Genomic DNA, 13,585 nt, shown 5'->3' with positions numbered 1-13,585 from the left:
CTATTGAGCTTATCAAGGAGGAGATTACAGCTCAAACCGGCAAGCAGTCAATCAATTACAGATTGGCACGTAGCGGGGTCAACCTGATCACTAAAAGAGCCACCTGGATCATTGGCTTCAATACTGCAGTACCGCGGTTTCGACTATTCAATAACAGCTCCTACTCGGTTCTCCTAGACAAACCCCGGGAAATTCAACTTCACAGCACTGGCTGCCTAGAGTACTGTAACCCTTTCACCTGTAATAAAGCCTCAAGATGCTCGATATACAGTAAACTAAACACTAAGTATGAGGGTATATTTGTATATCAGCAATGCACTAAAGCAGCTCAATACACTAATTGTCATAGGCCCTTCCACACTGGCCATTCCAATTGCCCAGCTGCTCCTAGGGTCTACACTAAACAACAGATTGTTCTGATTACAAAGGAATTGGCTGCAGTCAAAGCTGTTAACAGAAAAAACTATGAAACACTACACAGAGCAGATACAGATAAAGCGGATCACACCCCTGAACCACTTTTGTCTCCTAAAGTAACAATCACAGAAACCCTGATCATTCTAGGGACAAGGATTATAGTATATGAGAATAAATATCTCAGCAAACGTCTATATAGGTTTAGTACAAGTCTGCCAATCGTACTAATCATGTTATACACACACCCAGCTCGTAGCTAAAGCCAACGGAATCTCAATATAGAAGTTTTAGCAGAAAAAGCCTTCACTCCAATAGATCTGGAGATGAATAATGCAGAGATCTTTATAACGGTAAACACTATATCTAGATCCTCTCTATGAGTAATACAATCAATAAGTATATTCAGAGGAATAAAGGTTTCATTATCGCTTGGGTGAATGTAGGCCGGGGATATGCGAATCATATCACACTATTACAGCTAGTAGCTGAAGCTCAGCTGGATGTGATCTGTTTACAGGAGCCAAGACTATACTGGAATTCAACCATGCAAAATTATAATGTATACGATTGATATCAGCCGATCGATAACTGGAATCTTCAGGGAAATTTGGAGGAGAATGAATAAGGCTCTTAGGTTATGATATATATACGAAAAGGTGTGCATTTGAAAGTAGAGCAAATGGGTCGATTCGAAAACAGAGATCTACTTTGGATATGAGTTAATGTGTGAGGATTCATATAAGTCCACTAAATCACTTATTAATATCTTACTAAATAAGGGATATCTTGATGACTAATACACATATAATATGATCTTATATTATAAAATCATATTATCATATAGTTGTATAATAGTATCTCTTATCAAATTGATTTATAATGGAATAGAATGAAATGGAACTAGATGGAAGTATACAGGAAATATCGCTAAATTGATTGGTTGTACTTTCTTTTTATTATCTAAAATGATTCTATAAGATACGATTTAAATCGATCTTATTTATAAGCATAGAATATACTGGAATTTCATTATAAACTATATAAACCTAGAATATTCTTTAAAGAAAATCTAGGAAAAAGCAAGCAATTCATCTCAACTCAGCCTAGCTCTTCTAAATTGACTTCAATTCAACTCTTATTCTATATATTCGATTTATCCCTTAAGCTTAAATTGACTAGATCTTCCACTATCATTATAATAATACTATTCCTTATTATTATAAAAGCTAACCTCCAAGATAATGAATACTCGATCCTGAATGTTTATAGAGCTTTGTGCACTTTGAATATTATTAATTATATTATATATTTGATTTTAAATGAGTGTACAATTATAGAAGGGGACTTTAATACAAAGTACGAGCTGTGGGAATTGGGGGTGATTGTAGTTAATCAAGGGGTGCAGCTTGCAATATGGGCAAACGAGCAGGGCATGGAGTTTATAGGTATCCTAGGCATACCCACCTACACAAGAGGGCATGTGCTAGACCTAACCTTCTCCAATGTATCATTCGTTTATATAGAGGTGCTGGAAGAACTCTACTATAGATCTGATTATACTATTCAGGTTATCAATCTAGTGAACCACGAAACAACAGAGTGGGATTAGTATTACTACTGGATAAAGAAGGCGGATCTGCCGAGATTGGATGGACTAATGGCCAATCAACTAGTCCACTTTAGTAATATAGATATCCAGATCATAATCGAAATCGAGATCTACATTAATGAGCTTGCAAAAGTGCTAGACAAATCAATCCGAGTGGTTGGCAAGATCAATCGAAAGGTAGGGAAAGCCTTGTTATAATGGATGGATGAGTATAGAGAAGCTTATCGAGTATATATAGAAGTACAGAGGGGAACAGACTTGAAAAGGAAGACTCATGCTACACACTTTTTACAAAAAGTAGTATAACAAGCCAAGAGATCCTATTGGGCTATACGTCTAGATGGGGTTAAGAACGATAAAGAACTCTATCGAATTATAAGATAGTATAAGTTGACCTCCGAAAGTAATGCGAAATCTCCCTCCCTAATAATCGGTGAGCGGGAGATCTGTGATACAAAAGAGAAAGCGGACACCCTATTTACAGCGATTCTGAATCGATTCAAGACGGACGATAATCTTCCAAACAATTCACTACACAATCAAACACACAAGGGAACCCTCCTTTGGAAAAGAACGATCTCGATTAAAGAAATAGAAAAGCATATTATAGAAACCTCATGTACTACACCAGGAATGGATCGAGTCATTATACACCTCCTTAAAGCATGCTGGCCGAGCATTAAGTTACTGATCCGGAAGATATTTATATTATACCTAGCTCTAAAACTATTATTCAAAAGGATAAAAGCTAGTGGAGATAGTAATGATTCTCAAGGTAGGCAAGAAAGACAAAACATCATTGTAGTTATAATAATCAATAGCTCTAATCTTCTGTATCAAAAAGGGTTTCGAACAATATATAGCCAGTCAAATATCTTGAACAGCTTTGAAATATAAAGTAATTAGCCTATAATATTATAGAGCGCTTCTTAGAAGATCAGGGATAGATCTAATAGCTGCCTTTACTCACGATATGAAGCTTGTATTAACAACTAATAATATAATTTCGATTGTTACTATAGATATACAGAGAGCTTTTGATATTCTCTTAAACATCGACTTTTGAACCAAATGATTAAATAAGGATAGTCAACTTTGCTACTCAAATTGATAGACTCATTTCTTACAAATAGAAAAGTCAGAATGAAATTCGAAGGCATTACAACTGAGGAGTATCTAATAGCATATAATATCCCTCAGAGATCTCCATTATCATCTATACTCTATATACTCTATCTTGCTGAGCTTTTTAATTAAAATACGAATTCTGTTTCGGCTATACAGATAATATTGTAATTTATTATTCTTTCAAGCATCTCTCTACGAATATTAGGATTCTGTAATGATAAGTATAATAGATTATCAGATAGGGTAAGAAGAACAGAATCCTATTTACTTTTGAGAAGTTCGAACTACTTCATATTACCAGACAACATAATACCACTAATCCACTATTGGTAATGAATTCAGATCTGATAATTACTTCAATATCGATTACAACAAATGGAAACACTCAGTCTACTCTGAAATGGCTGGGTATCTTCTTTAATCACCGGCTTTTGTTCTTATAATATGTTAAAATATGTATAGTGAAAGCTATAAAAGTAGTTTTGCATATCAAATCGATTGTCTACACTATATATAGGCCGCCAGTTTCCTCTCTAAGAAAGCAATAATTACCTGCATTCTCCTAGTAGCACTATTCAGTACGGAAGTATGGTATGCTAGTAAATATAAGCCTAGCCTAGGCTAAAGTGATCCAAGTATAAGTGCAGGCATAAAAGGTCATCTCTGTTATATTAATAGAGTAATCAATACTACTACAAAAAGAGCGATCCCAGTATACAAGACTATACCAATCGCAGCTTTTATCAAAGAAACAGGCCTGCCATTAGGAATAGTCGTGCTAGAATATACTAAACTGTGATTTGTACTCTAGTTAAAAACAATCGATAATCAATACTTGCTAATAAATTGTTTGAAGTTAGTAATATGAAAATGTAGATAAGGAGTAGGCACAGCAAAAGGGTTTCTTACAAGAATCCAGCAGCTTAGTTATCTTATTTCAGAGATGTAATGCTTGAAGCTATTCTGCTTGCACTTCTCGAATAGCTATAGAACAAATCTAACAGAAAGATTAATCAAAGAAGAAATAGCTCAAGCCTTCAAAAAGTAATGGCGATAATTCTTATTTGAAGATTATACAATCTTTTTTAATAAATCAGAACAAATTATTAATTACAAATATTGTATTAATTATGAATATATAATATATCGCAATAGTATTCAAATAGCCTTCGGATTTAAGTAAATCCAAAGCGATTCATATATATTCGATACAAAAGCGATAGGAGTATAATGCAGATTGGAGTATCTAATCACTATACTTGAAGATCCTTTGAATAATTAGATCTAGATATATATTGATAGTATATTGGTTATCTAAGATATATACGGAAATACATTACTTATAATATAATAGGCCTTCCATAAGTGTCACAAAGTAATAAAACAATTCGACGTTAGGATAAAGTGGTTACCTGGATATATGGAGATTGAAGGTAATAAGAAAGCAGATTGCTTAACAAATACAGATACAATTAGATTTATAAACCAAGCAATCAACAAATTATTAATAATCAGTAGGATCCGAATAATCATCCATCAGAAGTATCTATATACAGAATCTATTTGATGGGAAAAAAATGAACTCCTTTCTCTTCACTGGTTATAAAGAGTAGTTTCCTAGATATAATATAAAGGAACCAAAGGAACTAATTTTATTAAGAGTAATCTTATATTGATTGATAATTATGAAAACAGATCACAACAACTATACCGCTTACCATCAACAATTTGGTTATCAAAACAACAAGCTAGACTGCTTATACAACAGCGCTAAGGAACTATATCACTTCTTTAAATGCACTATAAACAACCTAAAGCATTCAGACTAGCCCCTTGCCTCTATAGAAATGTAATCTAACAAGCAGACGATCATATATATCAAGAAACTCTTATACACACCTAACAAGCTTATTCAGCTAATCACCGATTCAGAATTCTATACTCAGATCTATCCTAACTACTAAAGAACCCTTAGAAAGCAACAATCTTTTCAACAAAGCTTGCTGCCTATCCCTTATAAACTCATCACTTAACTGATCACTCGAATATACTATACCCTAAAAACCGCAAACCCAATATATAACACAAGAGCCCTACTGCTCGGCTAAACAAATAGCAACCCATTCTCACTTCTTCTTCTCTACCATAGGGACCGAAGCCCACAACGAACCTATCCACTCGGGAACCAAGCTCTACCTCAATAACAACCCGGATCAGACGTTCCCTTCTGGAAACAGAAGCGGATCGCATTTGCAGAGAAGCGAATAGCCCCTGGCATTGAAGTTAAATTGCTAAATTCGGTTGCAACGATCACGCCGCTCAAATAGTTCCTTATCTTAGCATGTCTAAATACTCTTAGGGAGGTCCAAAACAGACGTTAATTAATATAAATAAATAAATAAATAAATAAGCTAAAAAGGTATTCCTATAAATTTGAAATCCAGATTAAAGGTTTTGATTTCTTTAAGAATAAGATTTATTCCTTTTAGTTCTGAGAATTCTTTTATAAATATTTTATAAATAATAATCTTATATTATTCTTAGTTTTTTTGAATCCTTTTGAATTTAATAAGGTTATTTTAGATTATTTTCTTTTCTAATAGAAATTATAATATAAAAGGAGTATTTATAGTAATTATTATATTATTATTTAGTGATAGGGTTATTATTATTATGATTAGGTCTTTGATTCCAATTTTCTGAAATACTTTGTTTATTTGGTTTTGTATTGATATAAACGAAAAGGAGGTAATATTCGTAATCTCTGATTTAATTAAGATTAAATGTTTTTGAATGATTTCAATCTTTTTGTTTATTAGAGTAGGCTTAATAGCTTTTCCTTTACTAACTAGATTCCACTCTCTTTCTTTTACTATAATTATATAATTAGGTTTAGTTAGTATTGTAGTGGTTGGGATTGGATTTTGGCTAGTGTTTTAGCTTGTGATTCGATCTTCTGTGTAGCTAATTCGAGGTGAGTGATTTAAGATACAATAATATTGAAGGTTGTAATAAGCTTTCCTTTTTCGGTATATTCTCTAAAGATTTCAAAAAAATCTAGAAGCTTAGATTGTTTGTTATGTAATTGAGTGAGAATGGATACTAGTAATATAAGATCTTTTGCTTTTAGGATTGCTTTTTTTAATATAATTGGTTTATTTTGTATTCTAGATTATTTATTCTGATTACTAAGAGATATTATAAAGTTATGTTTTTTATTCTGATTGAATATATAGGTAATATTGGTTATATCTTGAGTAATAAAAGGGTTATTAAATAGATTAAATTTTTCGATTTTTTTTTTAAAAACAATTAATTGATTAATTAATAAAATAAGGTTAGAGATTTTGAATTGAAGGTTTTCAAAAGGTAGAAGAAGGCTTAAAGGTATTAGAATACCTAGGATAATAATAGAATAAGTATTTAATATAATAAAGATTTTAGAAAAAGTTTTTATTATAGTTATATCCCAAAATATTGATAGATTATTAATTTTTTATTTATTTATTTATTTATTTATATTAATTAACGTCTGTTTTGGACCTCCCTAAGGGTATTTAGATATGCTAAGATAAGGAATTATTTGAGCGGCATAATCGTCGTAACCAAATTTAGTAATTTAACTTCAATACCAGGGGCTATTTGCTTCTTTATAAGTACGATCTGCTTTTGTTTTCAAAAGGGAATGTCTAATCCGGATTGTTATTAAGGTAAAGCTTGATTTTCGAGTGGATAGGCTTGTTATAGGCTTCGATTCTTATAATAAAGGAGAAAAAGCAAAAGTAGATTGCTATTTGTTTAGTCGAGTAATAGGGCTTTTATATTATATATTGGGTTTGCGATTTTTAGAGATATAATATATTCGAATAATTAATTGAGTGGTGAGTTTATAAGGAATGAATAACAAGCTTTATTAAAAAGATTATTGCTTTCTAAGGGTCTTTTAGTAATTAGGATAGATTTGAATATAGAATTCTGAGTCGATAATCAACTGAGTAAGCTTGTTAGGTGTGTATAAGAGTTTCTTGATATATGTGATTACTTGCTTGTTAGATTGTATTTTTATAGGGGCAAGGGGTTAGTCTGAATGCTTTAGATTGTTTATAATACATTTAAAGAAGTAATATAATTCCTTAGCGCTATTGTATAAGCAATCCAGTTTGTTATTTTAATGACTAAATCGCTGATGGTAAGTGGTGTAATTACCATAGCCTGTTTTCATAGCTATCAGTCAATATAAAACTACTCTTGATAGAATTAATTCCTTTAGCTCCTTTGTATTGTATCTAGGAGACTACTCCTTGTAGTTAACGGAAAAAGAGGAGTTTATCTCTTCCCACCAGGTAGATTCTGTATGTAGACACTTCTGACAAACAATGTTCAGACCCTATTGATTATTGGTAACTTGTCGATTATCTGGTTTATAAACTCAATTGCATTTATGTTTGTTAAGCGATTTGTTTCTTTATTACCTTCGATCTTTATATATCCAGGTGACCACTTTATTCTGACGTCGAGTTGTTTTATTGCTTTGTGATACTTGTGGAAGGCTTATTATGTTGTGAGTGATGTGTTTCTATATATATTCCAGATGACCAATATACTATTAATATATATCCAGATCCGGTTATTTAAGGGATCTTCAAGTATAATGATTAGATACTTCAATCTATATTATGTTTTTATTGCTTTTGTATCGAATATATATGAATCGCTTTGGATCTACTTAAATCCGGAGGCTATTTGAGTATTATTATGATATATTATATATCTATAGTCAATACAATATTTACAATCAATAATTTGTTCTAATCCGTTAGAGAAGATCGTATAGTTTTTGGATAGGAATTATCACCATTACTCTTTAAAAACTTGAACTGCTTCTTTTTTGATTAATCCTTCCATTGAATTTATTCTATAGCCAATCGAGAAGTGTAAATAGAATAGTTTCGAGCATTGCATCTCTGGGATAAGACGGCTAAGCCGCTGGATTCTTGTAAGAGGCCCTCTTGCTATACTTGCTCCTTATCCGCGTTTTTGTATTACTAGCTTTAAATGATTTACTAGTAAGTATTGATTATTGATTGTTTTTAATTAGAATACGAATTGCAACTTGGCATATTCTAATACGATTATCCCCAATAACAGGCCTGTTTTTTTGATAAAAGCTGCAATTAATATCGTTTTGTATATTAGAATCACTTCTTTTACAGCAATATTGATTACTCTATTAATGTAATGGAGATAACCTTTTATATCTGCACTTATACTTGGATCGCTTTGGCCTAAGCCAGGCTTATATTTATCAGTATATTATACTTCTGTATCGAATAGTGCTACTAGAAAAATGCAGATGATTACTGCTTTTCTTAAAGAGGAAGCTAATGGTCTATGTATAATGCAAACAATCGATTTGATATACAAAGCTATTTTTATAGCTTTCGCTATATATGTTTTGATGTATTATAAAAACAAAAGCCGGTAATCAAAGAAGATACCCAGTTACTTCAGAGTAGGCTAAGTGCTTTCACTCATTATAATCGGTATTGGAGTGATTATCAGATCTGGATTTACTATTAAAGGTGAATTAGTAATATCATATTGTCTGGTAATATAAAGTAATTCGAACTTCTTAGGGACGAATAGGATTCTATTCTCTTTGCCTCATTTAATGATCTGTTGTACTTGTTGTTGCAGGATTCTAGTATTTGTAAAAAGATGCTTGGAAGAGTGATAGATCGCAATATTATCTGTATAGCCAAAACAGAATTTCGTATCTTGATTGAGAAGCTCAACAAGATAGAGTATATAGAGTATAAGTAATAATAGGGACCCCTAAGGAGTATCGTATGCTATTAGATATTTCTTAGTTGTAATGTTTTCGAGTCTCACTCTGATTTTTCTGTTTGTAAGGAATAAGTCTATCAATTTGAGTAATGAAATTAGCCACCCTTGTTTGATTATTCGGCTCAAGAGTTGATACTTCAAAAAAGTATCAAAAGCTTTTTATACATCCATAATAACAATCGAAACCATATTGCTAATTGCTAATGTGAGCTCTGTGTTGTAAGTGAAGATAACTGTTAGATTTGTTTTTAATCTTTTGGGGAACGCTTTGTAGTATTGTGGGCTGATTACTTTATATCTCAAAACTGTTCAAGATATTTGGTTGGCTATATATTGTTCGAGACTCTTTCTGATGCAAGAGATTAGGGCTATTGGTTGCTATGACTGTGGTGATGTTTTATCTTTCTTATTTACCTTGGGAATTATTACTATCTTATTAGTTTCTATCCTTTTGGATAATAATTTAGAGCTAGGTATAATACAAATATCTCCCGGATCAATGACTTGATGCTCGGTTAATATATCTTAAGGAGGCGTACAATGGTTCGATCCACTTCTGGTGCAGTACACAAAGCTTTTATGACGTGCTTTTCTATTTCTTCAGTCGAGATCGTTCTTTTCTAGGGGAGGGTCCCTTTGTGTGTTTGATTGTGTAGTGAATCGTTTGGAAGATCATCGTCCGCCTTGAGATAAATTATTAAAACAATCTATATTGGGAATTATATTCTTATTTTGAAGATTTAAAGTAAAAATTTTATGCGAATTTTTGTATGAGTTTTGTATTTAAAGTACTAATAATAGTATCATAACAATTACTAATCAGAATCACTTAGGGGCAATTGCAATCAATTTGGTTTAATAATTATGATTTAAATCGATTGCGAAAGGGTTGTATTTCGAAGAAAAAGTTTCCTTCGAAATTTGTTGTGTCTATCCCCTAATACGAGATGGCGGTTTAAATATAATCTTACATATATTGCACAGTTTGATAATCCCTTCCAGGTTATTCCCACATTACACATGAAGACATACCAAAATAATGGTGGAACATGGTTTATAGTTTAATCATCATGCTTGCAATTGTTCAAATTCACCCTATAAAAACACATTATGACATAACACCAGCAGTTTTGGTCTCCGAAACATCAATATCTTAAGCATTCACTCGAACCCGTTCTGCAAATTCAAAAAATTTCAAGACTCGCCAGCGGATCCAAGCTTCGTAGATGACTTCCTCTTCTGCATTTTGAGGACATCGATCCTCTTCCACAAATGCAGGAATGGCAACGGGGGGGGGGGGAGTTGCTATTGATTGGTACAGTAACAAAGAGAGCGGTAGTAACAGGAGAGGTAACATCGGGAGACATGTCGATAAGTATTTGAGAAGGGGTAACGAGAGGCGTAACAGGAGTGTTAACACAATCATGTTGAAGATGATCACCAGGAAGATCGGATGCGTGTGTAACTTTTGAACGATTCTTACGGCCTCTCCCACGACTTCTCGCAGATCTCGCAGGTACCATGGCTACAATTAATTAGTCATGAAAAGCAATTCAAAGGTTAAAAACTTACATCTCTCAATCGACAGTGACTCTTTCTCTGCAACAGCAGATTGAGTTGCCGGTAACAACAATCCTCTGTTCCTAGCGTCATAAGTAACTTCCGCCGTCGAAACCTCATTAATAGAGTCTAATCTCTCTATTCTCTCCTGTAACATCGAAGCTCTTTCTTTCAAAGTAACAACATGAGCCTCGAGAACATTGATTTGATCTATAGTACTCCTATGATCAATTCGCATAAGCTCTAAATCTATGTGCGGATTCAAAGTAACAAGAGCAGTGGTGGTAACAGGAACATTGCCAAGATCGGTAGCAGGCTTGGCAACAGTACCTTTTACATCGGCAGATGATGAGAGGGTTTTTTTGGTTGGGATTCATGTTCACAAGGTGGGTGTTGAGGGATTGAATAGTTGGGTTGGGTTATTCTTGTGCTTGGTTGAATTGATGTGTTGGTGTGTTGATGATGTTTTCGAGAATAATCTTTTGAGTTGAGATTATTTACTTCGAGGAGGCATATTAGCGCGTTGTGTCACGCGACAATGATACGCGCGCACGCCTACTAATGCAGTTGTTTAAAAAGTTTTTGTATTGAAAATAAAAATCACACATTCAAAAACTAGCACCTTTAATCATCCGAGCGTTTCAATGAAATCCATCGACAAGTCATGATAGTTTGGATCTGAAGCTTCATCCCAATTCCTTTATCTTGAAAACCCAGAACTCGCCAGTTGACGCTCAAGCCGCGCTTGACTTGGACCTTGCTCATTAGAGGTAATAGATGCCATATTTAACAATGAAACACCGATCTGAAAACGCCTTCGCACTCGTGTTGTTAGCCTAGGACTTGTTAAGAGTATTTTGAACCTAACGCTTATGCTCGGGTCCTCATTTTCAGCTAGGCTAAGTAGACAACCTAACACCAACTCTATATCATTCTCATACTGATCTTGCTCATAGAATTGTATGCCGTCAATCATACAGACGATTGTGGTCGTCGCAGGAAGCTGTCTGACAAGACACACGAATAGTGTACACAAATGTTGGATTTCTCCAGCGTCCACGCTGGCAAGATTCACATCATTCGCGAGCGTATCAGGAATCTGCGTAAATTGTTCTAGAACCTGCGCAACAAGACTTCGAATCATATTCAGTGGCCCTGAGTGGTGATCACGTGGTGCTCGATGGCATCCACAGAAGAACACAAGACTGATAAAACCAGACTGAGAACGCAACGCTTGCATAAGCTTGGCGCAGAGCACCGAGAATGGTGATTCGGGTTTATTAATGCCAAAGTCACCGTGGACTAGTAACTTGTTCATTCTGTGATCTAAAATCCATGTTTGAAATTGTGTCGTACCGACAAGCTGCTCTGCGCGACCATTGTCCTCAGGTAGAAAGCTTGCTGCTCGACTCATATTATGCGATATATCAACATCGTCTAATTTGGGAATGTGAAGCATTTTCCAGATATGTTTGGGGGTATATATAGCTTGAATCACAGGTTGTGGGCTTGGTGCTCTCGAGATAGTGTATATTTGTTCGGCGAGTGATTGATAATGCCCTGTAACTTTTGGTCAGCAACCACAAAGATATTCTCCAAGATATAAATCCTCACGTCTTTCACTTTCGAACAACAAATAAAGGAACTGGTTCGTCGCGTTTAATTGATATGACATTGTCGCTGATTCTTGTCTGTCTTGTCGGCGAGATTCGCTGTTATAATGGAACTCGGATTTCTCTCCTTCGCATTTGAGCAATCGGCTACAACTTTTTATATCACTGAGACTATTTTTCAAACGTTCCTGATAACTGTCACCTCCAAATACGGCCGACATAGCTCTCTTAACTACGGCAAGGGTCAGCGAGGTTCATCATTTGCGCACATTAATAATAATGTCAATTGGCAACTTTACTCTGATGTCCTATATAAAATCCAATTGCGTGCTCAACGGCCTTGAATATGGCAAGGACTAAATCCTCAGATGTCTTGATAATGTTTGGGTCATTTGGAAATTGGGTGACGTAAAAGTCGATGTCGATAAACGCTATGCCAGTGGAAAGATCGTCGAAACCATCATTGATTACCTCACGGACTTTCATTGCATTTTGGTATGCCTAGTAAAACTAATTAATAACTCCATGTCACTTGAATGTTATGATATAGACCCAACTCACACCGAAAAGCACTTTGACTGCCCCAATAATCGGACTGGCAATGTCTATATCTGGAACAAATTGAGCTGCCTGCTTAAGCGGACCAGCACCTTTGTCCATGCCTGTTCTCAATCCTATTCTTGCCTTGTTGATCAACTTTTCAGCCTTGTTTGCTGCGACCCGATGCTCGTAGATTTCTCTTGCATTTTCCAAACGACGACAGATTTCTACCCACGCTTGAGAGGTTCGGATTTCAAATTCAGATTTCCTGTGATCGTACGGCTCTTCACAAGCTCTTAGGCATTTCATAGCTGAAGGGAAAATCTTATCCCAGAACTTCATTGCCTCGACTTTAGGTGGTAGTGGCCGAGGTGTCGGCTGTACATGCTGGTTTCCATAAGGCTGCAAGTGCATAACGCCAATTGATGAGGCATCGACAAATCGATGTAATACTGGATCAAGGATCATATTTGATTGATTGAAGGCAGGATGGTATTGAAGGAGTCTGTTTTCTACAAAATCCACGGCAGGAGAATGAAGATGAAGCCGCGGGGTAGGAACGTCTTGAGCTAAGTGATTATCCATCGTAGTCAGAGAAACAAAGACTAAAAAATTGGATTCTGAAGACTGATTATCGAATTCTTGTGGTTTGATTTCATTATTCGATTATCCGTATTTCAATTTTGGTACAAGCCATGATTGGCCGATACTCCCTACCCCTTTGCTTTCATTCATTGGTCCAGACAGGTGATGGGTGTTCTGCCGATATGTCCCAAAAGACGGATTTGGCAGGAGTATGTGAGATTGGCTACCTACAGGGAAAATTCATTCGCTGAAAACAGGCTGTAGTTATTTATTTGGAAGTGACTGC

General features: G+C 34.8%; 1 protein-coding gene across 1 annotated transcript; it reads right to left on the bottom strand.

Moving 5' to 3' along the window:
* Positions 1 to 10,109: 10,109 nt before the first annotated feature.
* EAF02_006957 (uncharacterized protein) lies at positions 10,110 to 13,182 on the bottom strand (the record flags this gene model as incomplete). The annotated part of the gene is made up of 7 exons (XM_038903005.1): positions 10,110 to 10,136; positions 10,321 to 10,526; positions 10,574 to 10,891; positions 11,282 to 12,121; positions 12,176 to 12,406; positions 12,474 to 12,675; positions 12,736 to 13,182. The coding sequence occupies 7 exons, from the start codon at positions 13,180 to 13,182 to the stop codon at positions 10,110 to 10,112; spliced, it is 2,271 nt and encodes a 756-aa protein (XP_038757326.1).
* Between the last annotated feature and the right edge of the window lie 403 nt (positions 13,183 to 13,585).

This window comes from Botrytis sinoallii, assembly GCF_014898435.1.
Source record: "Botrytis sinoallii strain Bc 23 chromosome Unknown BSIN_011, whole genome shotgun sequence".
Lineage (NCBI taxonomy): Eukaryota > Fungi > Ascomycota > Leotiomycetes > Helotiales > Sclerotiniaceae > Botrytis > Botrytis sinoallii.
Note: the sequence above shows the minus strand (reverse complement) of the source record. Positions and strands in the feature narration are given on the sequence as shown.